This window comes from Plectropomus leopardus, chromosome 7 (genome assembly GCF_008729295.1).
Source record: "Plectropomus leopardus isolate mb chromosome 7, YSFRI_Pleo_2.0, whole genome shotgun sequence".
In the NCBI taxonomy this organism is placed as follows: Eukaryota; Metazoa; Chordata; class Actinopteri; order Perciformes; family Serranidae; genus Plectropomus; species Plectropomus leopardus.
The window spans coordinates 18,174,628-18,196,454 of NC_056469.1; the positions used below are offsets into that span (position 1 = coordinate 18,174,628).

General features: G+C 38.3%; 2 protein-coding genes across 4 annotated transcripts in view; one reads left to right on the top strand and one right to left on the bottom strand.

The window, feature by feature from the left end:
- Positions 1–21,827, top strand: part of LOC121945405 (uncharacterized protein C7orf31 homolog) — a 64,433-nt gene that overhangs the window by 32,142 nt on the left and 10,464 nt on the right. The gene's annotated exons all lie outside the window — the stretch shown is intronic.
- Positions 6,400–20,135, bottom strand: pde11al (phosphodiesterase 11a, like). Its single transcript, XM_042489557.1, has 20 exons — positions 19,362–20,135; positions 17,965–18,123; positions 16,689–16,778; positions 16,321–16,461; positions 16,107–16,171; positions 15,746–15,866; positions 15,444–15,519; positions 15,272–15,339; positions 14,300–14,392; positions 13,089–13,139; positions 12,751–12,897; positions 12,542–12,649; positions 11,145–11,254; positions 10,972–11,062; positions 9,919–10,019; positions 9,642–9,719; positions 9,487–9,550; positions 8,195–8,269; positions 7,926–8,009; positions 6,400–6,666 (listed from the first exon to the last, which is right to left on the bottom strand). Exons 1-20 carry the CDS (start codon positions 20,133–20,135, stop codon positions 6,400–6,402), a joined length of 2,763 nt encoding a protein of 920 aa, XP_042345491.1.

Sequence of the window (21,827 nt, forward strand, 5' to 3'; positions counted from 1 at the left end):
TTTTTAAGTACATACACAGCAAATATCAAAAAGCTGTTGTAACATTTCTGTCTTCACTTGCAGCACAGTGTCAGACTGGAGTCCTATCTGATGCTTCACTGGGTCTCCGATTACATAACCAGTGAGCCGCCTGCGTGAATCAATTATTCATCTCCATGTCATAACACTGAGGATGCTTTGATTATGACAGACAGCCAGACAAGGCAGTGCAGTAAATGGCAATAAGCAAACACGCACCAATCTCCACTGAGTCATGTGAGGGAAAGCACCTCCAAATAAGACGTGTGTCTCTGCTGAACTTAAAGGCTGCATGAATGCTTGATTTAAAAAACAGCCCCTGGCAGTTAGGGAGTCAACACAAGCCTATTCAACACAAGCAAATGTCTGTAAGTCTTTCCATGTGGGATTCAAGTCTAGTGTAGACAGAGAAGGCCAGATGTATTTTCCTCTTTGTCAAAAGTGTCTCAGGCATCTCTTATAAGCCAGTTCAAGGCAGGTGGTGTTGACTGACTACAGTGGTTGGTTCAAAGGTCAAGCAGTACAGCACATTTTGATTTATCTGTCAGGATAATCAACCACATGTTCTGGACAACTTATCTGAAGTCAGAGAAAGAATGAAATAATGATGAGCTGTAAATGTTCAAAGGCTTGTTTTTAAGGTGGCTGTGATCGTCTCTCTGCACTCAGGGATGAAGAACAGCTCTACTCATGTTCACAGTAAATCATGAGGTTAAAACTCGCCATTCCTCATAAAGACACCCTGTCCTGTCCACTTCCTTTGTACTTGCTCTGTTGAGTTTTGGCTCTGCAAAGCACCATCTGGTAACCAGTGATGGCGCAGTGGTTAATACCTCTGTCACTGGAACTATGATCAAAGCCCCCTACTAGTTTTGGTCTGTTTTATACTAGTACAGCATAAGCATAATCTCTTAATGTACAGGCTGCATAAAACAGACAGTTTGATCAATGGTGAATCTTCACTTGGTCTAGGAAATCATCTGTTTAATCACCTTGTGGAGGTCTGTAGAGTGTGGTAGCACACACAAAATGAATTTCAGACAGAGTTTTTCACTGTTGAAAGTTTAAATTGGCAGATAATCAGCATAAGTATTACCACACATTCAATTTACTCACAGCCAGAACATATTTCCTTATAAGACAATTAAGGTGAAATTGTTTTGTTAACTGCATTATTAATAAAAGCTTGAGTTTGCAATGAATATGTAAATAACCGTCAAACATTTGCAGAGGTCTTAAGAGTGACAAATTTGAGGACTTTATACCCTTTTATTTTTTTAATTTAGCATGTCCACCTGGGTGTTATATTTCCATTGCTGCATATCTGGGTCGATCAAAGCTAGAGCCGATAAATACCTACAAGTACCGCAGAGTCATTTGACCCATGACTGAATGCCTATTGTAACCTTTCCCAGTAACTTTTTTTAACATATACTGTAAATACAGTTTTTAAAAAGCATTCATGATATTTGCAAATTTCATTTTATTTTTTACTCTTGTTGAAATGGCATTACATTTGGTGAAGAGCGCATTATGACTTGTAAAGGACTCTAAATCCAAGTTTAGGACTTGCTTGTCTTAACTTGGAACTTTAGTGCAAAGGTTTGAGATTTACTTGTGACTTGCAAAACACTTATTTGGTCCCACCTCTGAACATTGGCATCTAAATCATCAGCTTACTTTTATAGAAATAAGGCAAAACCACTCAAACTTTTACCATTCAGTAAGTGTTTGCACTGAGTAGTTTTCTGTTGACAGTGTTCAGGCTCAACAAGCTGTTAAATTCATGATGTGCTGGTGAATATAAGATTATTGAAGCCATCACACTGATTCTTGCCAGTGCTGTCTTTTTTTCTAAATGTATTATAGAGTCTCAGTGTTGAATTATAAAAAACATAAGCACAAAGCAAAATAAATAACCATGAGGCAAACAAAGCTATTCCTGGTACATTAACATTAGTATTGAGAGTGTGTATTAATATTTATAGTCTACTTCACACTATTACATTTGCATGGCTTTGCTCGCCACAGTTACAGTTTCTTAAAATGGATGTAGGACATTTCCTCTAGATTTACAAAGCGGCTCTAAAGAGTGATCTCATTACTGTGATTATGTTTACACACAGTGTTTAATGCCTTCAATGTAACTCATTCTCAGTGGTTACTGCCTGATTGTTTGGTTTCTATTCTCAGCCTCCGTCTCATAAGAAATGACTCAGAATACAAGCCAGGTGCATGAATATCTTAGAGATTATTAAACATTACACACAAGTCTCTCGAGGGTGTTTGTTTTTCAGCCAGTCATTTAGTGCTTTGCATCTGTTTATCAGTGTGTACATATAGTTCTGAGCGTCAGAGGGAATACATTGTGAGGGGGATAAAACAGGGGAAAAAGAGAGAAGAGAAAGAGAGGGGGGATAGATCAAAGACTATGGCCCTGTATCAAAAATGAGGTTGGAAGGCTCTCCCTCCTCTCTCCATCCGCCTCCCCTGATCATCGACCCTGAAGAGAATAAACTCAATCCATGTTAAATTATAGATTAAGGCCCGGCTCTGGCTATGGCTTGGCAGCTGACGGCTGCATGCGTGTCGAGCTGCACTGAGTTTTACACACTTCTGCCTCTGCTGCTACTGTTGCCTCACCTCTCTGCCTTATTAAAATCAACATCAAACACTCCCCATAGATGAATAACAGGATTTAAAAGAGACTGTATGAATATGTAAGGATTTACTCGACAATGCGCTTCTCTGCCAGGCCATGGCTGTGTTCTGTTTGCTACATGGATGAGTTAACCTTTAACATCACTTTTCAGTGATGCAGTGTTTTTTTCTTATTCACAAGTGACCTTTGTTCTTTTAGCTCCATGATGAGATTATTGACATCTTATCAACGATGTGAGCAGTCTGTCACAGACCTCCTTCCTGCATCGCTCAGTGCATCCAATTTAGTCTGTAGATGCATGAGGGCAGTTTCTGCAGTTTTTGTAGTTTGTACTGTTTGTTTTTGTGCTCCTTTTTCTTTTTGATCTGCCAAAGGCCTGCAAATGAAAATGATCATAACCTGATACAGTGCATCAAATGGTGAAATTTATGTTTTGAACTGTAAATGGTCTTTCTTTAAAAAATAAAAAAAAAAAACAAGAAAAAAAAAACAAATACACTTTAGAAAATACATGGTGTCACAGCAAAAATGCTGTTAACCCTTTGTGAGCTTCATTCATGGTCACTCATGAGTTGCGTACTAACATTATGAACCTAGTTGTCGGCAGGAGTGGAAGTAATGAATTGGCTACTCCTTTTAATGTAACAAAGTTGTGTTTGTGTACTTTTTGAATAATGTCAAATATAAACATAGAAATCAATAAATCTGCCTGTACGTGATACAGTCATAATAAACTGTGTGAGAACGGAACAATAGTTAAAGTTTGCATTATTGTTCCTTGGCACTTTTGTAGAGTCAGATACAGACTAGCAGCAGACTAGCAGCTGATGGATTATGAAATGAATGCCAGACAACTATTTCCGACATAACTTATTTAACGGAAAGTAAAGCTTAAAGTTCACAGAAGCATTTTTTTAAAAGGCTGAAAGTATGCTTATATTAAACAAAAACAAATAGGCTATTCCAATCAGCAATGATTACACAGTACATTAAAGTTATAGTTGTATATTTAACCTAATGTTAAAGAGAGTGCTATTCCAAACCCAAAAGCTCTTGTTGGTCATGTGAAATACTTCTAACTATGAGAAATATGGGAAATATAGCATGGTGAGGCCAAAAGATATGTTCATTAATTATATTAGGACAATTTGTGATTGTTCTGTATTCTAGTAGCTTAAATATTTTTACATACAAAATTAGATTATAGCCTACTTCTGTCCAGTTCCTGGGATTCACTGGCAAATATTTAGTTGTTGTAAAGTAAGGCAAGCACAACATTTGCATAAACTGGTTGTGCTTTGTACAAATCACTTAATGCAGAAATACATGGTGCATTTTCAAATTAACCTGGTTTACTCTGTATGTGGGTGTTATACTAACTTACAATAACAGTGTGCTTTTTTTATTTCTTTAATCTTTAAACTCTTAAACAATTTACAAATATAAAATTGATAAGTGGTAATTTAAATAACCATGTTTTACACCATTTAGGTATGCAAAGCCCAGCCTAAAATACAAGCTGGTTTGTCTTTTTTTAAGTTAGAGCATCAGCCCCTCAAAATGTAAGTGCACTTCCCAGAGAGGCTAACTATTGCCCATGCATGGACAATTTGAGCGTAACAGAAAACTTGTATCTTTTCATTTGGGATTTTATGTACCACAACACCACCTGCAGCATCAATTTGGTGATAAGTAATGGTCTCCTGAAGTTTTTGGTTAAACCTTTTATTCCAGTTTCTGTGTATAAATGCACAACAAAAGAATCTATTTGTAGGTGTTTAATGTAGTCCCTTCATGATGCATGACTGCTGCTTTTCTTCAAAACATCCTTGGTAAGACTTCTTGTTACCAGCCAAGATATTTTTTACCAGTATCTTTTTCAACATAGTGTAATAATAATTGCTTACACCAGTGGTTAGAGCTTTGGCTGTTGCTCCTCTTCGAATGTATTCTGCTTGTCTAAATATTTTATTTTCATGGTGTGTAACTTCACCAAAGTACACTACTTTACAAGCTTTTTTTTAGTCCACTGATCTTTGCTTTTTTTCTTTTTTCATTGGAGAAAGTGTTGCATCCATCAAATGTGCATTGTTCTGAGGCATGAAAAAATTGAGTTGATTTTACAGCTATCACTTGTCTTAACATGCTAGTATTTTAAAAAAACAACTGTTCAGCATCGATTCTTTTTCAGAAAATCTTGAAATTTTTCGGCCATGGGGGGCTGAGATTTCCCTTCCCATGTTTAGGTTTCATTTTGTTCCATTGTTGTTTTAACGATTGAGAACACTTGAGAACACTGCTTTGCTTTTTTTTTTGCAGCCAATGTCTACTTATTTTTTCTTGAGTTCATAGTGACCAACCGTCTTCATATATTCCTTTTTGTCTTTTTCTACACAACTACAAAGCAGTAAAATCCCATATTAAGAGATGTGTCCAGTAGTGATACATTACATGAATGCTGTTGAAAAAACTGACATTATTTTACCCACTGGTTTGTGGACTTCCGTTTTAAAGCCTAAACTTTGTCATTTTGTCTCTTGCCATCTTGAGTTTTTTTGTTTGTTTGTTTGTTTTTTGAGGCAGAAGTGACCATATTTAGGCGAGAGGTTACCTGTGGAGGAGTGAGAAGATGAATGAACTGCAGTTTTTGGCACTTTCACAGTGGCTTTATCTTTCTTTTTTTTTGTTGTTGCAGTTTTCAATAATCTACTGTCTGCTCCATTAAGTAACATTTACAATAATTGTGAACAATAGCTATAAAAGTCTACATATATCTATCAATCACAAATTACAAAAGTAATCAGTTTCCATGCCACATTTTATTCACATAGCCAGCTGGAGATTGATTTCCTCCTTTTTTTTGTATCCCAAATGTAGTTCTTTCTTGTCTTTTTCAAGACTGTCTTTGTAGTGGACAATTTATAAATATCAGGAGAAAATGCCAATTTTACATTTTGCATAAATATAGAGTTCAAATGTATGAAAAATAATGAATGTATAACTTAAGTACAGTCTGTGATTGAAAATAGAAATCTTTGTCTGTTCTTAACAGCAATAGTGCAACAACAATACTCTTACATAACAACACTTACTATTTCCCTTACAGTAGTTTCATGCAAAGCAAATCTCATAGGGCAGTCAAAGGCATCAAGATAATGTCCAGTATCAACATTCAGTGTATCAATGATACATGCAGTTTCAACATAACTACAAAACACAACAAGATCATGCTCTGGTCTACATTCAGAATGGCGATTTGTGTTTATATGTGAGGGAAATCACAGTGATTCCTTTTTTGTTTTGTAAAGGCGTTCCAATGGGTCTTGTGATTTTGAGGCAGTTTACATTACGAAACAATACAGTAATAAGTGCCCTCTTTGGTTTTAACAGTAGTTTCTCATTCTTATTCATCTTAGTGATAAAAAGCAGAAAGAAAGCAAGAAATGGGAAACTGCACTTTAAGTAGGGTTTGACCAACGGGAATTCTTACTCCTGAGTTTAACACAGTGACACTTGGCAGAGGCAATGTGCTCAGCAGAATAAAAAACTGCCTTTAATTTACCCATATTTTTAAAAATCATGTTAGAGTAGTGCATGTGTCAGAAAATCACAGGGTATAGGGAGAGTCTTGTATGAGCTATTTAATGGATAAATCTTTACTTAACCCTTAGCTTGATTTACTTCTCTCCTGCAGCTGTTTTGTTGGCAGATGATGCTGGTTAATCATCACAGGAACCTTTGCTCACTCTGCTCCTCAGATCCTGACTGCACTTTGACCCAAACTTGATATTTTTAACTGGCTTCAGAGTCTCTGTTGAGTCCGGATGTTGATTACTTTCTGCTTCTTCATGGAGCTCAGGACTCCGATTGGATACTGAGGCTCTGCGTGTCTCCTGATAGGACGAGCAGAGCTCCTGCCATTTGTTTCGATTGGCCTCGATCTCATCGACCATTGGCTGCAACTTCCTGTTGAGCTTCAGCAGTGCCTGGGAGTGACACAGGAGAGTACAATATATATGATATATGTCAGTCCATTTGCCATGAGAAAATGTTTGCATTGTTTGTTTCTGCAAACTATGCATATGTTACATTTGTATGTGTCATATGCATGATAATTACCCTTTTTACATTATCAATTTTTTCTGTTCTGAGTCAAACCATGCCTCACAGATCTGTCTTTCCATTATCGGTAAAAAAGCGAAGAATGATGCTAAGCCATGCCAGAAATGGACCATCTCTAAAGTAGGGCTAAAAGTGCACCCGATCACCTCCAAGTCAGCCAACCCCTGACGAACCCTCCTTCTCCCCCTGAAACAAATGTGGGCTCTGGGCAGGAAACCAGAAAGAAAAATTTTTTTTTTTTTAAAGTCTCTGTGTTCAGCTTTCAATTCTTTTGTAGCTTGTAACTGAATCTCTGTAGTCTGGAGTGTAGTTTCTCTCTAGCGTCATGTTTTACTTTAGATATCTGCTCTATTTTACTGTTTTATGTATGCTCTCAGCTGTACAGGAGACGTGTTAAATTACTGCTGATGAATACCCAGCATTTCCTTATTTTGCTGCTTCAAAATAAAATCTCATCCATTACAAAATAATCTATCAGCAATTATGTGTTAATCACTCAATTAGCAGATTGCAGTTGGCGGCTTTTCCACAAAAAATTAAGTCTACAAGCAGAAAGTGATATGTTAGATAAGAGCTGCACCTCTCAAACAGGTTAACTTTTTTTTACCTGCCGTGCTGTGTGATAGAAAAACATTTGCAGCACATGAGTGTGGCAAAGGAGTAACAGTATATTACTTGAGCTTCGCCACGTAGGCAAGACAGCTGCCAAGCAGCAGACAACTGTTGGAGGCCAACAAAAATGGCTGTTTTTTAACAACTGTTCAGGACATGTGTGCTGTGTTTATAGCAACTAAACTGGGTAAATTAAGCCAAAACATGACCTTTTCCTAACTCTAGCCATGTGCTTTTGTGCCTTAACATAACCACATGTTAACCACAGTGTTGTCACAACATAAAATTGAAAATCGAACTGTGTAAACACAAAAAGTTTTAACATATCTGCTAAATGTATGACAACTACAAATGTGACATATCTGGGGTTTGCAGAAATGTCCAGTATCAGCATTTATTCTGGCAACTGAGTTGTACATATTTAAACTCTCAAAATAATGCTTTTATTTGTGTGATTTTTAAAATGAGACCCACGGTAAAAGTTTAACTTTCGATATCAGGGGTTACTTACCTGGTAAAGAGGTTTACATATACCATCTATCCACTCCAGCTGTAAAACAGGTAGTTCATCTTTGCGATTACGGTCAAATATGGCCTACAGAAAGGGACAATCGATTGTCATCCATGACCAAAAACATTCATCATAATCATTTGAGAAAAAATAACAGCTCACATCAAGAATATGATTTGAATTTAATGCTGGCAACTTGTATGAAATAGAAATCGCTGTTAAAAGTGAGAAAATCCAAATGAAAAGACTTTGAAAGCATGATTACTTACCGCTGGGGTCAACTTCAGCTCAGACCTCTCTCTGTCACCTTGTTCAAAGAATTCACTCGTCACCAGCTCTGCAACCTTGGGACATCAATGCCATCCTTCATTATTTAATCATTTCACTCAAACATGATGTAACATTTTCATATTAAAATGTGGGCTCAAAGCTAGAAAGTGCATGCATTTTGCTACATTTTGTGCTCAATCTTCCTTTAGTGGTTTGGCAGGGAAAATTCTGGTATTTTTCAGGGAGATCATGCACATTTCTTGAATGAAAAGTGTAGCACATGCAAAAAGACGCAACCCTTTCCTGAATATTATGTTTGTGTCACTCTAGAATGCTTTATTAATAATGTTGTTGTGGGAAAGTTGATTATGTTCAGGGATGTTTATTTCAGCTATTTAAATATTACATTCATGTACCATGTAGGCTTCGGACGGAGGTGGTTGGCAAGGATGGTGGGGCACAAAGTGTAGGACCTTGACACCAGAACTTTAGGTTAGCGTCCAGATTTCTGTGTTAGGTTTAGGCAACAATTTACTTTGGTTAAGATTATGAAGAGATCATGATTTTGCCAAGGTGTTAATAAAAAGTGTAATAAAAAGTTTCTGTAGTCCCTACAAGCGGATACTGTATTACAAGATTGCGTTCAGTATCAACAGATACGTTATATTACGTTACGTTACGTTAACTTGCAACATGACCTGATTAGCTTATGCTAACATAAAGGTTATTTGTTTGGCATTACGTTTATGAAGAGAAATTTAAAATAAGACACGCACATCCCATAGTAGGTGCTGGGTCCAAGATGAACAAATTTAAGTCTAAGGAAGAACATACTAGCTCAAAATATCACTTGTTTTGCAGAATAAAAATCCTGGTGTGCAGATCTCTTTACATATGGCATTATATTTCCCTTTAAATGTATTCGCCATTTCAAATGAGTTGTATATAAACATAATTTCTAGGAGACATGGCTATTTTCTTTGATCATCACGATGTCAACTTGCATGATAACCTCATTGTGAATGACACAAGACTGATGCACCCAGGGATTTTTTGTGTTAGTTGAAAGAGAGTATCATCAGAAAAGTGCACTGTAAAAAATCATTGTGTTCAGTTAAATTTGATAAATAACAAAACGTTGGAAATAATTTCTGTTCATTTTTCAATTTGGCAAACAGTATTGCAAGTAATATCAATATATCGCAGAATTCAACAATGTTATCACACATTTTTTCCTAATATTGTGCAGCCCTAACACAGACGTGATAAACTTTGTGATAGGAACTCAAACCTGTTTTGATATCTTCCAAGGACGAGTGACTGCACCCAGATCACATCCTGTCATCAGCATGGACCTGTTGATGACATCAAACTCATTTCTCGCTACTTGTTTTTCTCTTCATAAAAGTGAGAAAAGTGATTTTAGCACAGGAAAAAGTTAGAAACCTGAGAACTTCTCTGTGTCCTTCATCTGTCCAGCTGAATTCTCCAGACAGAACACACTCAAAGAACTTGGTTCTGCGCCTTACAAAGAGACAGTCAAGGATACAGAAAATGTGAAAAGGCAAAAGAATACTTTCAAAGAGAGTTTTCACCATAGGAGCACTTTGTAACAACACAGAAATCTACATGTTTATTATTCTACATGTATGAATGTATCCAATAATCTGTCATTATCTATTTCAGTTCTTTTTATTCATTAATTTTTAAAAAGACCACTTACTCAAAGTGCAAAGTAAGATCTGTTGAGAGAATAGCCTGCTTCAACAGTTGCATCATGTGGCTGTACTCTTTCGAGCAGAGGTTTGCAAAGATATTGTGACCCTGTGAGGAGTCAGAATACAATAGCATACAGTAAGCACATGCACAAAAGCAGATTAATAGTGGCTAAAATGTCTCCTTCCAGCCAATGTATTGGTAAAGTCATTGCTCACTGTCAAATGCAGTCCTCATTATCATTGTTAATTAGCAATGTGTATAGACTTTCTCTGTCCTCCGTTAAAAGAAATCAATAGAGAAAACGGTTCCTGATGATCAAACTGATCAAAGCATCCTCGCCTACCATCGCCGTCCCAAAGCTCAAACTGCACACTAATGGCTTTCTGAAAGCCTGGCTCACTAAGACACATTGAATCTTGTCTCCAAACAACACAATCGCCAGACACGTCAAAACTTTATGTTTCTTTATGTTTCAACAACCCTGTGGTTTATGTGGTTGTGTTAAGGCACAAAAACGCCTTAGTTGTGATAAGGAAAATATCATGCTTTGGCTTAAAATATCAATTTATGGTGCCACAGTCACAGCAGAAAATGTGGCAATGTGTAGCTAAAAACACTTTAGTGACACAATCGCCACTGGAAAGGCCATGATCATTTAGCTTTCACGCCTTCCATCAACCCCTCCACCTCTTAATGACAAGTTAAGGTCATATACATGTAATCCCAACTATGTCACTTCAGAAATGTTGATATCATACTAATAAAATGTACAAATGTAATACATCCATAACATAAAAAAAAACATACAACGCCAACCTCATCTTCTGCCGACTGGGCTGTTCCAAAGAGTGATCAGACATATAGTCATGGATGATCGGGTGCTTTTTTATTAGCCATTTAATATTTCTTGATCGTTTTGCATGTTTTCTTGTTGAGTAGAGTGTGTATGGCGCAAACTACAAGCTCACAGAAGAAGAACTCGCTATATAAGCCAGTACAGCTAATACAGTAAACCTCTGAATAAATAGATCACTATGATTAGGAATAATGGTCTGACCTCACTTTGGAGGATCATGACTGCATGGTTGAAATGATGATGCTCCAGGGTGGCTGATGTCCCATAGAGCAGAGCCAGAGCAGAACCTGTCCTGCAGGACAAGACAGAGCATGGAAACTTTCAGTTTCCTGGAGTACGCTCATTGTTGTCATACTTTAGACCTGCGCACTTACTTGGCTTGAAAAGCATTGTTGGTGCCTCGGTGGTCCAAATCATGACACAGGCAACCAACCATCAGTGCCAGTATCTCAGCATCTGACAGGACATCCTGGAAACTGGCTGTCTGCCGAAAGTAAAACAGATAGACAGACAGCATTCTCTGTTTATTCTGTTCATTTTTACTATCTCCACCAGGCATAAGCCTGGGGGGACCATGGGTTTGGTTGTGTGTGCGTGCATGATTGTAATTGTCTACACACACTTCTCAAAACTACTGGACCAGTCAGCCTAATATTTTGTGTGCACATTTATGACTGTGTGCTCAAGGAGCTCTCGTGGTTGTGGTGATTCACAATTGTTGAAAAACTTGTTTTATTGACTGTTTTTTGCCGTTATCGACTCACTATTAACCAGACCGTTTGGGTCACAAGTTATCAATAAAATCATGTTGCAAAAGAAGAAAAGCAAAAGGCATTTCTGGAAATCGTCTTGGCTAACAAGAAGCCCTGCCGTCTGTTGCAGGCAACATTTTGGCCTTTGCTCACCAGGTACAGCTCCACTACCCAGAAACAGCCCCAGGCTTTGAAGCCAGTCTTACATATTGGCAAACTATGGAATTACAACTTCTGGGACATGATGACATGATGCCAGTAAGCCCATAAAGTCTTTTTTTCCATAGACTTACAAAGTGACAGTCTGTAAAATGGGGGATACAACCCTTGCAAAATGACTAGTTTCACTATTAGAATTCGATCAATTCTGTCCAATAACAATTTAAAAATGATTAAATCTTTCTGTCCCAAGTTAAGTTAGCAGAGCACAAAACCATAACTTAGCTGCTTGGCTAGCGAAAGTCCCTGATGTCCTTGCTCAGTGGGCCCAACTATATGGAAGATGTGGCTAATTTCATACTCAGTAAGAGGAACTTTTTTGGCTTTGGGTGTCACTGAGCAACTTCCTCCAAACCTAGATCCAGTTCTAAGAGTGGCTGCAATCACATCTGGTTGAGATCTGCACTCCACTGAATGCTTTTTTCTAGTCACTGTATTAGCTTTTGTCATTTGATAGGGTAGGATGAGATGGGATGGCATATGATAGGACACCAACTGAACTCAAATGTTCCTCCTTTTAATTTTCTTTTAATGATGTTGCTCCTGTGATATTTCGCCCTAATGATGTTTTGTTTAATGACTGATGATTAGTTTACTGAGTCCACTCAGACTTACTCTTTCATGACAGGCTCTAAAAATGACTTCCCGGGCTTGTTATACTCATTAAAGTTTGGATGGTTTGTTTTGGTGGAAAATGGCATTTTCTTTATTAAAGAGTTTGACATTATGGAGTGAAAGTATACACGGAGAGCGAATGCAGAGTGGGTAAGACTTGCATGAGAAAGGATCTAGAAACTTACTGTGATCATGATGAACATGCACTGCGACACATTGAAGGCATGCCTCCAGTTGTGATACGCCACAGTTCGATAGTTCTTCCTCACGGTCAAAAGCCAGCGGCACAGAACCTACAAGACAAACATATAGGTGATAAACTATATGTGCATAGACACTGTGGACTTAGGCGCCAGACAAACATCTCACAGCACCACATATTTCAGGGCCTCACCTCATAGTCAATTTTGAACTTTTGGACGACACCGAGTTCCAAAAACATCCGTAGTGACGCAGTGATCATGGCATCATTGTCCAAAGAGAAGTCGTTGAAGTGAAACTCATCAATGCCCAACTCACTGCTCAGGGGGATCTTAGCTGCCTTAGGGGGACAGAGGACAGCGCTGTCAAACACACAGTTCCAGCGAAGGAAGAAGCAAGCACTCAAACACGTTTGCAGACAGTTTTCAAATTACACTTCACCTTCAACCACTCACACTCATTAGATTTCACACATTTAATAAAGTCATTATATCGATGATGTGCACTTACAAATGTTTTGTCTGAGATTACCTTGAGTCTGTCAACTTCTACCTTGGAACAGGTAGCATGGTAGGACAACATCTGAGAAAAACAGAATAAATGCAAAATAGCTGTTGAAGACTGATGCTAATGAGATGAATGTCCTAAACAAAATGAGACCAACTCTGAAAAAGACACCACCACAGAAGATGATCAATATGTTCCAAGAACGTTATCTATCTTTCCTACTTCACTCGTTATGTAATCCGGATCAAAGAAAGTATATTTCTGCTTTTAAAACCAATTTGTTGCCGTACTTTGGGTCTCCTGACAGAAAAGAAAATACAGCAGATGTTTGAAAGAAACAGCAAAGATTATGTGGCAGAAATACATGAGTGTGTGTTGCCTTTGATGAGAGGTGAGCAGACTGGCACATGTATTTATCGTGAATTATTGATAGCAGCTGAAATATTTATGGTAGAGAAGCAGAACAATGTTTGGTGAGGATAATGTGACTGCTCAGGTTAGATACCGGGCAATGGAGTGGAACACAGATAGAGACACCAATTCATGTGGAGAGCCGATGTTAAGATTAGCATTAATCAGTGACACCACTTTCTTCAATCACTATTTTCTCATGCACTCCTTTTGAAAAGATTTTAGGGGTGTAACCAAAAGACAGTTTTTCTTTTAAAGTATTTTAATGTTTAGCAGAATTTGTTAAAATTTTGTGTATTTTAGATTGTTTAAATTTATTTTTGGTTAAACAGAATGGATACCTGATATTTTCCATACATTAGCCTATGAAATTCATCTTGTTGTATGTCAAGATTTAGACTGAATTTCAGAGGACAACTTGTTTTAAGTTCATTGAACACCTCTGTGACAGTTAGGCAAATGTCAAAAAGTGTTCATTGTTCCTTAATTAACAGGTACTGCTCTTTACTTTTCATAGGTCCAGCTTATTTAGAGCCACTTTAATGCAGTGTAGTTGCAATGCTGGTAAACAATACATTTATATGCCCATCAAGTGCTTTGAAATGAATAGGAAGAGAGAGGAAGAGAATGATGTATTTCTGTAATATCTCTGCAATTTTATCTCTCTGTTTTTTTTTTGTAATTTTGGTATCACATTTTTAAAGAGACAGGAATGACAATAAAAGAGACAAATCTGTATAAAAATTTGACGTCCTCAAAAAAGGTGGGGTGAGAGTTGAAAAAACAAGTAAATTTTGCCGTAATCAATATGTTGCAGTGCTTACATCCAGTGCGACAGACTGCTTGGCCCATGTCTTCTTAACTTGATTGTACATCATAGTGTTGTTGATTCCAAGTCCACAGAATATCACAAAAGCCTGCACACAAAGGAAAATAAATGTGACCTTAAAAAATTGCAATAATGCAACAATGAACACTTAAAAGTCCCGTGTGTAGGATTTATTGTCATGCAGCCGTGTGCCCAGTGTGTAGGAGAACTGGCCAATGCAAAAACATAAATATCTAGAGCCAGTGATTGATTTGTCTGTTCTAGGCTACTGTAGAAACAACATTGTGGACTTTGTGGAAGAGGACCACGAATGTTTAAGGAGAACTGAATGCATCATTGGAGGCGGGGCCCCATTCATTTCTTTGAAAGTTGCTCAGTGGCACATGAAGGCTAAAAAAATTTCAACTTCCTGAGTGTTAAATTATCCACAAATTCCACATGGGCCATAGAACAGACGCACTAAAGACTTACACTGGACGAGCTGGCAACTTTCAGTTTAGCCAGCTTCTAACTTGAATGGGGGAAAATTATAAAATTGCAGCTTTTCTAGACTTTCTAAATGTTATAAGACCGATTTTAGCCAATCTTCATGGTGAAATTAGTCATTTTACAGGGATTTATGACACTCAAAAAAATGTATCTACTGATTTACAGACTTCTCTATCACAATGTAAGTCTATGAGAAAAAATAAGCCTTTTTGAGCTTAATGGCATCACATGATGGACCTGGATTTGTAGTTACATGATTTGGCCACTATGAAACATTGGCTTTAAAGTCTGCCGCACTTCCTAAAGGGTCCTAAAGAGAGGACCCACTCCACATATTGATATAAACACAACAATTCTCACTTTCACCTAATTATAAACTGATGAAAACATTGTGAGGAATATCATATACCATTTCTACCAATAGATGCCCTTAAATTCTATAAACTAATTAATTTAATTAGAATTTTAAAAATCTAACCTCAAACAGTCTCTGATCTGCATCATTAAACGTCTTCCGGTCTAGGCGATTCAGAATTTGTGCGACCCCTGCAGAAAACACACACACACACACACACACACACACACACACACACAATTGACTGTTGAAAACTGGTTTCAGAGCACAAATTGCCTATTTATGGTATATTTACCAATAATCTGATGAGTTCTATTCCAGATTGGGACACATAACACTGATCTGATGTGAAACCCTGAGGCCTGGTCCGCCTGTAAAGAGAGGAGACAGCATCAACGGAGTTTATGCATGCTTGAGAAATTTATATTGCACCTGTAGTTTTTCTCTTTTACTGGGGAATTAATTAAAAAACAACACATCTATTTTTATTTGGTGGTGTTTGTGGTATGTGTCTGTGTCTCTTGGTGCAGTTAAAAGCATGTTTGTGCATTAGTGTGAGCTCTAATAGGTCTTATAGTGAGACGATTGTGTCCACACCTCAGCATCAAAGCGTGGGTCCTGACACACATCACTGATGTTAACAGGAAGTCCTGTGGAAGCCACCAGCTCAGCAATGCTGTTATTGATCAGCCAATCGGAACACGAAAGCTTTTCCATGCTGATGTGGCCAGTAACACAAACGGAAACAATAGTCAGGTCCGGGCACTCAAATGTGCAACATAACAGCAGTAAATATTGAGCGAGTTCATTTTTTTAACTAGTTTTGTGTTATGGAGATCTATGAATGCACATCACAACCATTTGTTTTCATTAATGGTGTGTGTTGCTGATTTTGCATGCCTCAAAGAATCCCTCTAAATTTATCATGCTGCTGTGTTTTTCACGAATTCGCTTTCACCTGATGTCACGGTCCATGTTGCATAAGGGAGACATGAGCTCAAATGTCTTGGAGAACTTCACAACCTGTAGAAGAGATGTGTCATCACAACGAGCAGCAACAACATTTAGCAACAAAGATAGGAGAGTTTTACACAAGAAGAGCTGTGTGTTGTAATAGAAAAGCTTAAGTTAATATTTTTCTGAGGCAGAAAAAAATTAAAGCTGAGCCTCACAGGTGAGTCGCTGTCTTCCAGGAGAAGCACAGAGCAGCGTTCACACTGCAGCAGGGTCAGTGCTCGCTGCATGATCTTCCTAACAATCTTCTCCAGGTCAGTCTGCTCCTCAAACAGGTCATTGACCACCTCTAGCAGAGCCTGTGGCCACAACAAAGGACACTAATGACTCATGAGCATTGCACAGTCATTACATGTATATATATATATATTAATAAGGTATAATTAATATAATTTTTTTATTATATCTAATTAAAAATATATATATTTCAATTAGGTATAAAAAATATTGATGTTACTGTTGATTCTCCAATGACTGTAAAACAACCAAACATCTTTTTGTGAATGCACATTTTACATTCTCTTACCCGACTCCTTTCATACTCCTTGCGAGACTCCGAAAACAACTTGGCATTGGAAATCGATATTCCACAGAAAGGTAGATACATCTGCAGTACCTGAGTAAAAGTAGTGAAAGGAATGCATAATCAATAACAGTGTTAGCTATTTGTATGCTCAACAAAGAGGCATAAAACTGGATAAGAGAAAAAGAAAGAGTGGGGGGGGAGGGGAGTAGAGAGTCACGATGGAGTTAGCTGCTTCTCGGCACAAATTTCTCTCAGATAGATTCCCTGTTAATGAAGTATTGATTTAAAGAAAGAAGGCATTTAGTGAGACATCAATGGCCCTAAAATATCTAGATAAGACCGCAGATCAAGATGGATTTTTTAATGTTTTCAGTGTCCGTGGCTCAAAAGCAGTCACTGAAGTTGTTTTTCTTTAGCTTTATTTAGAGATAGGTATTTTTTTCAATTCACATGCAGTAAACATCATTTAAAAAGGGTTTGAATTACTGCAAACAACTCAAAACTTTGATTTCTTTGAAGTGGAGGCCATGGCTTTCCACAACTTCATTCTGCCACCTTGTGGACAAAGTGTTGTATCTCAGTGCAGCTGAACTCATGCAAAGGTGAATTAACAAATTGTTTGATGACTAGATTTACTTCACCAGCATCTCTCTGTCCTGGTGACGTTTTTACCCCAGGCAGTCAAATGAGTATTATTTTTTATCGCCTGGCTTACATCCTCAAACAAGAAACAAGTACTTTTTACTAATACAACAAAATCAAAGTATTATTTTCTTATCAACAAGCTGGGAAAATGAAATTGTATTCACAAGCCAAGGAACTGTAAAAAAGAAAAAGTTAATATATGCAGATTCTAGTAAACCCATCCCAAGTGCGCAGGGAGCAACTGAAAGTGTATCCACAAAAAATGTGTTTTCTATATTACACAGCTAGACATATTTAATGTTCCACACTTGAGTAAGAGTTTGACCTCCTCCCTTCATTTCTCTGGATTTTTGCTTCCAAGGGAACACTTTGTCCCTCTCCGCAGCCATTAAGAAGATTCACAGTACAAACTTTTCAGCTGCATGGCTCAAGAGCTTCTGTGCAATAAGTGTTAGTGTGTGTGTGTGTGTGTGCGTGTGTGTGTGTGGTGGTGGGCCAGTTACACGATGCTGAAGAATCCAATTTTAACTGCATCACTAAAATGCCCTTAATGGTCAAACCAACTGCAATAATACTGAGGATGTTAAATGGGCAATAAAATGCATGAGAATGTGAAAATCACAAGGCTCACCTTCTCATCATCCTCAGTGAAGGGAGTGCCCATGGGATTTTTGTTGATTGCTTGAACAACACCGATGACTTCTCCATCACTGTTGCAGATGGCCATACAGAGGATGGACTGAGTCTTGTAGCCTGTTAACTTGTCTATCTCATCACTGAAGCGGTGGTCCTGGAATAGTGAACACATAAATCAAACATGCACAGTTCATTAACAGACACCTCATTGTACTCAGGAAATGCCTGCTCATTTGACATTGTAGTCTTGTCCAAATATTTAGAGTTTTTGCGCTTGTGTCAGGTGCAGTTGTTTGGATATTTAAAATTCAAGGCTGTGAGGGAGACCTCTTGTTTTCACTATACGCAGAAAAAAATATAATACCCCTGACACATATCTACACTATTGCAGTAATAGACCTCAAGGGGATCCACATCATCATGTTCCCTTAGCCTCCCATGCAGCCCAGGGCCATGATATAATGATGTGGAGCGCAACTGGTAGCGTATAAGATGAGGTCTGGCTTGTGGGAAGAATTATCACACTTGCTTTCCTGCCTTTTGCTTTCACTGTTATAGAGAGGTTTTTTTAATCTGACATAATTGAGGTAATAACCCAGTGTCAGTGACTATTTGCTCAACTCACAGAGTTCTGATTAAAAAACAGCTCATTTGAATGTCCTCCATTAATGTGAACATTTGTGGATACTTTTTATGCATCCAAAGGGCCACCCCTGTTTGTGTTTATGTTTACTCCCAATAGTGAAATGATAAATGATCTCCAAACCAGTCAGTGATCATTAATCAGTTGATTCACTCGTATGTCATATGTTGTAAAGCCGCCCGAGGCTGATTATGATTTGTGACATTGGACTTTATAGATCAAATTGATATTGAATTGAAATTGCTATTTGCACAATTTTTTTTTCTATTTTTACTCTATTTTTAGCAGTAATTTGATATGCAGATGGATAACAATTCATTTGGCCGATAACTGATACCGATATCAATATATCCACTTTTATCCCCACCTAATTTTAGTGATCATCCGGTCTCTTCTGGAATGAACATCATGTTATACACACTCTTATCGTGATGGCCCACCAGCAGATGGAGAAATAAAATGCAATGTTTTTCAGTGTATGTAATATTCATTCATTGTGCAAAATTAGAAAAATACTTCACTTTAGGGTTTATACACACTCAGGCACACAAACACACACACACACACACACACACACACACACACACATAAATATACATATAAATTTATATACACAATGAACTTTGACTTTATTAATCTGTAAAGCACTTTGGGTGCCTAGTATGAAATGTGCAATATGAATAAATTTGCCTTGCCTCACTGCAAATACACCTGCATTAACTTTAGTATAATAAGATGTTAACATTTACCTCATATGCGTTTGAGATGTTTACAGTTTCCCCATGCTCTGCCACATATCCGATGATGCCCTTTCCCCATGGCACCTGCACTTCGTTGGAGTTCAGGGTGCTGGATGATGGTCTGACAGTAGTGCCTGAGTGCACATCAAAGAATTTGGACACCAGCGTCCTCTTATGCGCGGGTCCCTCCACAAGAAAAAGTGAACACCTGTCTGCATCCACCAGGATGCACACGTTGATCAGAATCTTATAGCTGAGATTTGTCAGGTCCAAGTCGTTGGAGATATCCTTCACTAACTCCAAGAAAAACTCCCTCTCGTTGGTTTCCTTGAGTCTGTATTTGTAGTCGATGGCGCTGGAGGCGTACTGGGGCACGTTGACCCTGGACTCCAGCAGGGCGCTCAGGATGTGCGCGGTGGTCGGAGGCAGGGAGCTGGCTTTACGCAGGAGCGCTCGGCGCCTCATGCTGGACTGGGACTCGTGTTCGCTTAGGCTCACATGCTCATCGTAGGTCCGGTGCGCAGTGGTGGCTTTGGACCGGGCGAAGTTCCGTCGCAGCTCCATGTGGGACGATCTGCGCCGGAGCCCGTCTGGGTTAGTCGGCCAGAGTGGGTCTCTGGCAGCGCCGCTCTTGTCCTCCGCTGTGGACACTTTCGATGGTGGATGCTCCTTCAGCCATCTGGTAACTTGATCACATTTCGCCTTCCGAACCAGATACTCCTCGAAGAGATCTGGGTGGCAGTCCAAAAACGCCTCAATATCCGAGAAGTCAAACGTCGTCATGGTGAGAGCTGCTGTGGAAAAGAGACACTCAAAGAGTTAGACGAGTGGGTGATGCGGCTGCAGACGAGCTTCTCAGAGAAGTGATGTCCTCAAAACATTTATTCATTCGCCCCCCTTTATGAGTCAGTCCATCGTACGCAGCAAAAGTGGTCAAACAGATTCAGTTTGTTTGGGAGCGGACCGATGACGCCTGAGAGAGCTGTCAGTCAAGTCGACATTGAGCTCTGTCTCTGGGGCTCTCCGTGCAATACTATGCAGAGGTGTAGAAAAACACAGCGCCTATATATTCTCCTTAGAAAATGAAAAAAAAATCTGCAGGGCAGGCTGTTCACTCGCTGTCTTTATTCTATACCGCCAAGAGACTCTGTGTGCAGGGATCCAATCAAAACCCAGTACCAATTCAATGTTTCGTTTACATCTGAAACGTACAAGAAGACAGTATGTGTGCAATAGGAGGAATGTGGTTGTATGAAAGAGAGAGATTAAGTCAACAAAGAAAAATGTTTGCATGTAAATAAAAAAAACCCAGACAAAAACAAACACCCACACACTACTTCTGTGATTGTATTTGTGAAACCAACTAGGCAATGTAGGCACCTGCTCAGAGGCCCCTGGCCCTCGGGTAGGATGTGGGAGCATGTTTGGGGAAATTAAGAGTCTGGCCCTGACTCTGTGGACCAACAGTCAACACTGGTGTCTTCTGACCATGTGCATCCTTTCCTAACATTAACCCTTCAAAATCTGGTTGGACATCACTTTTTCTTGTGCAGCTGTCAGACTCCTTTCACAGTTTATTTAACCCCTTGAAAACATGAGCTTGATTTACAAACATGGGGGAAAATGCAATGACCAACATGGTAAGAAATATCCTACACACAGCAAAACATTAGTCAAAGGGGATGCAGAAAATGACCTGAAAATTAGTTTTGTAAAAGAAAAAGAAAAAAAAGGTGACAATTATTACAAAATTATCAAAAAAAGGAAAAAATGTCAGTAAAACAGAAAAAAAGTATAATCATATAAAAAAAAATAGGCTACATATATTTTTTTTAATTTTCACACTTTTTTCCCAGGCCACTTTCTTGCTTATTATTATTATAATTTATTATTATTATTTTCAGGTAATTTCTTATGTTTCAGCATGCTATGTGTTAAGTTGTTTGATGCCCTCAGAAATCAAACCAATTTGCTCAGGTTTCAAAGGGTTACTCAAGGGTGTTAAGCTGCTCAAATTTAACCAAACCTCAACCATGTAAATGGCAAATCAAAAAACATATTTAGTTTTGTGGTCATGTGGTGCATTTTACCGTAAAACAAACAACATTTTTCAGTATAGACTTGCTGCACAGGCCCTGCTTCAAATCTGGCAGCTACCGTGTATGTATTTGCGTTAACCTTACTAATTTAACTTGCTGCAGTTCCTCAATTTGTCCACCGGAGGGCAGTAAACAGCCATGTTCACTTTCAACTCTAAACTAGTGTTTAACAAACAAAATCAAACGAAATATTAAATGAAATATGAATAGAGGGACGCAAATGCAGTATATTTACTGCTAATCATAGCCTGTACTTGAACAGGGATAGCTTTATTGGCAATGCTAAACAATATGAATAATCTGTGTTAATATTGGAGTTGTTCCCAAATGTTGAGATAAATACTCCAGTTGTTACCACTGGAGAATGATTTACACG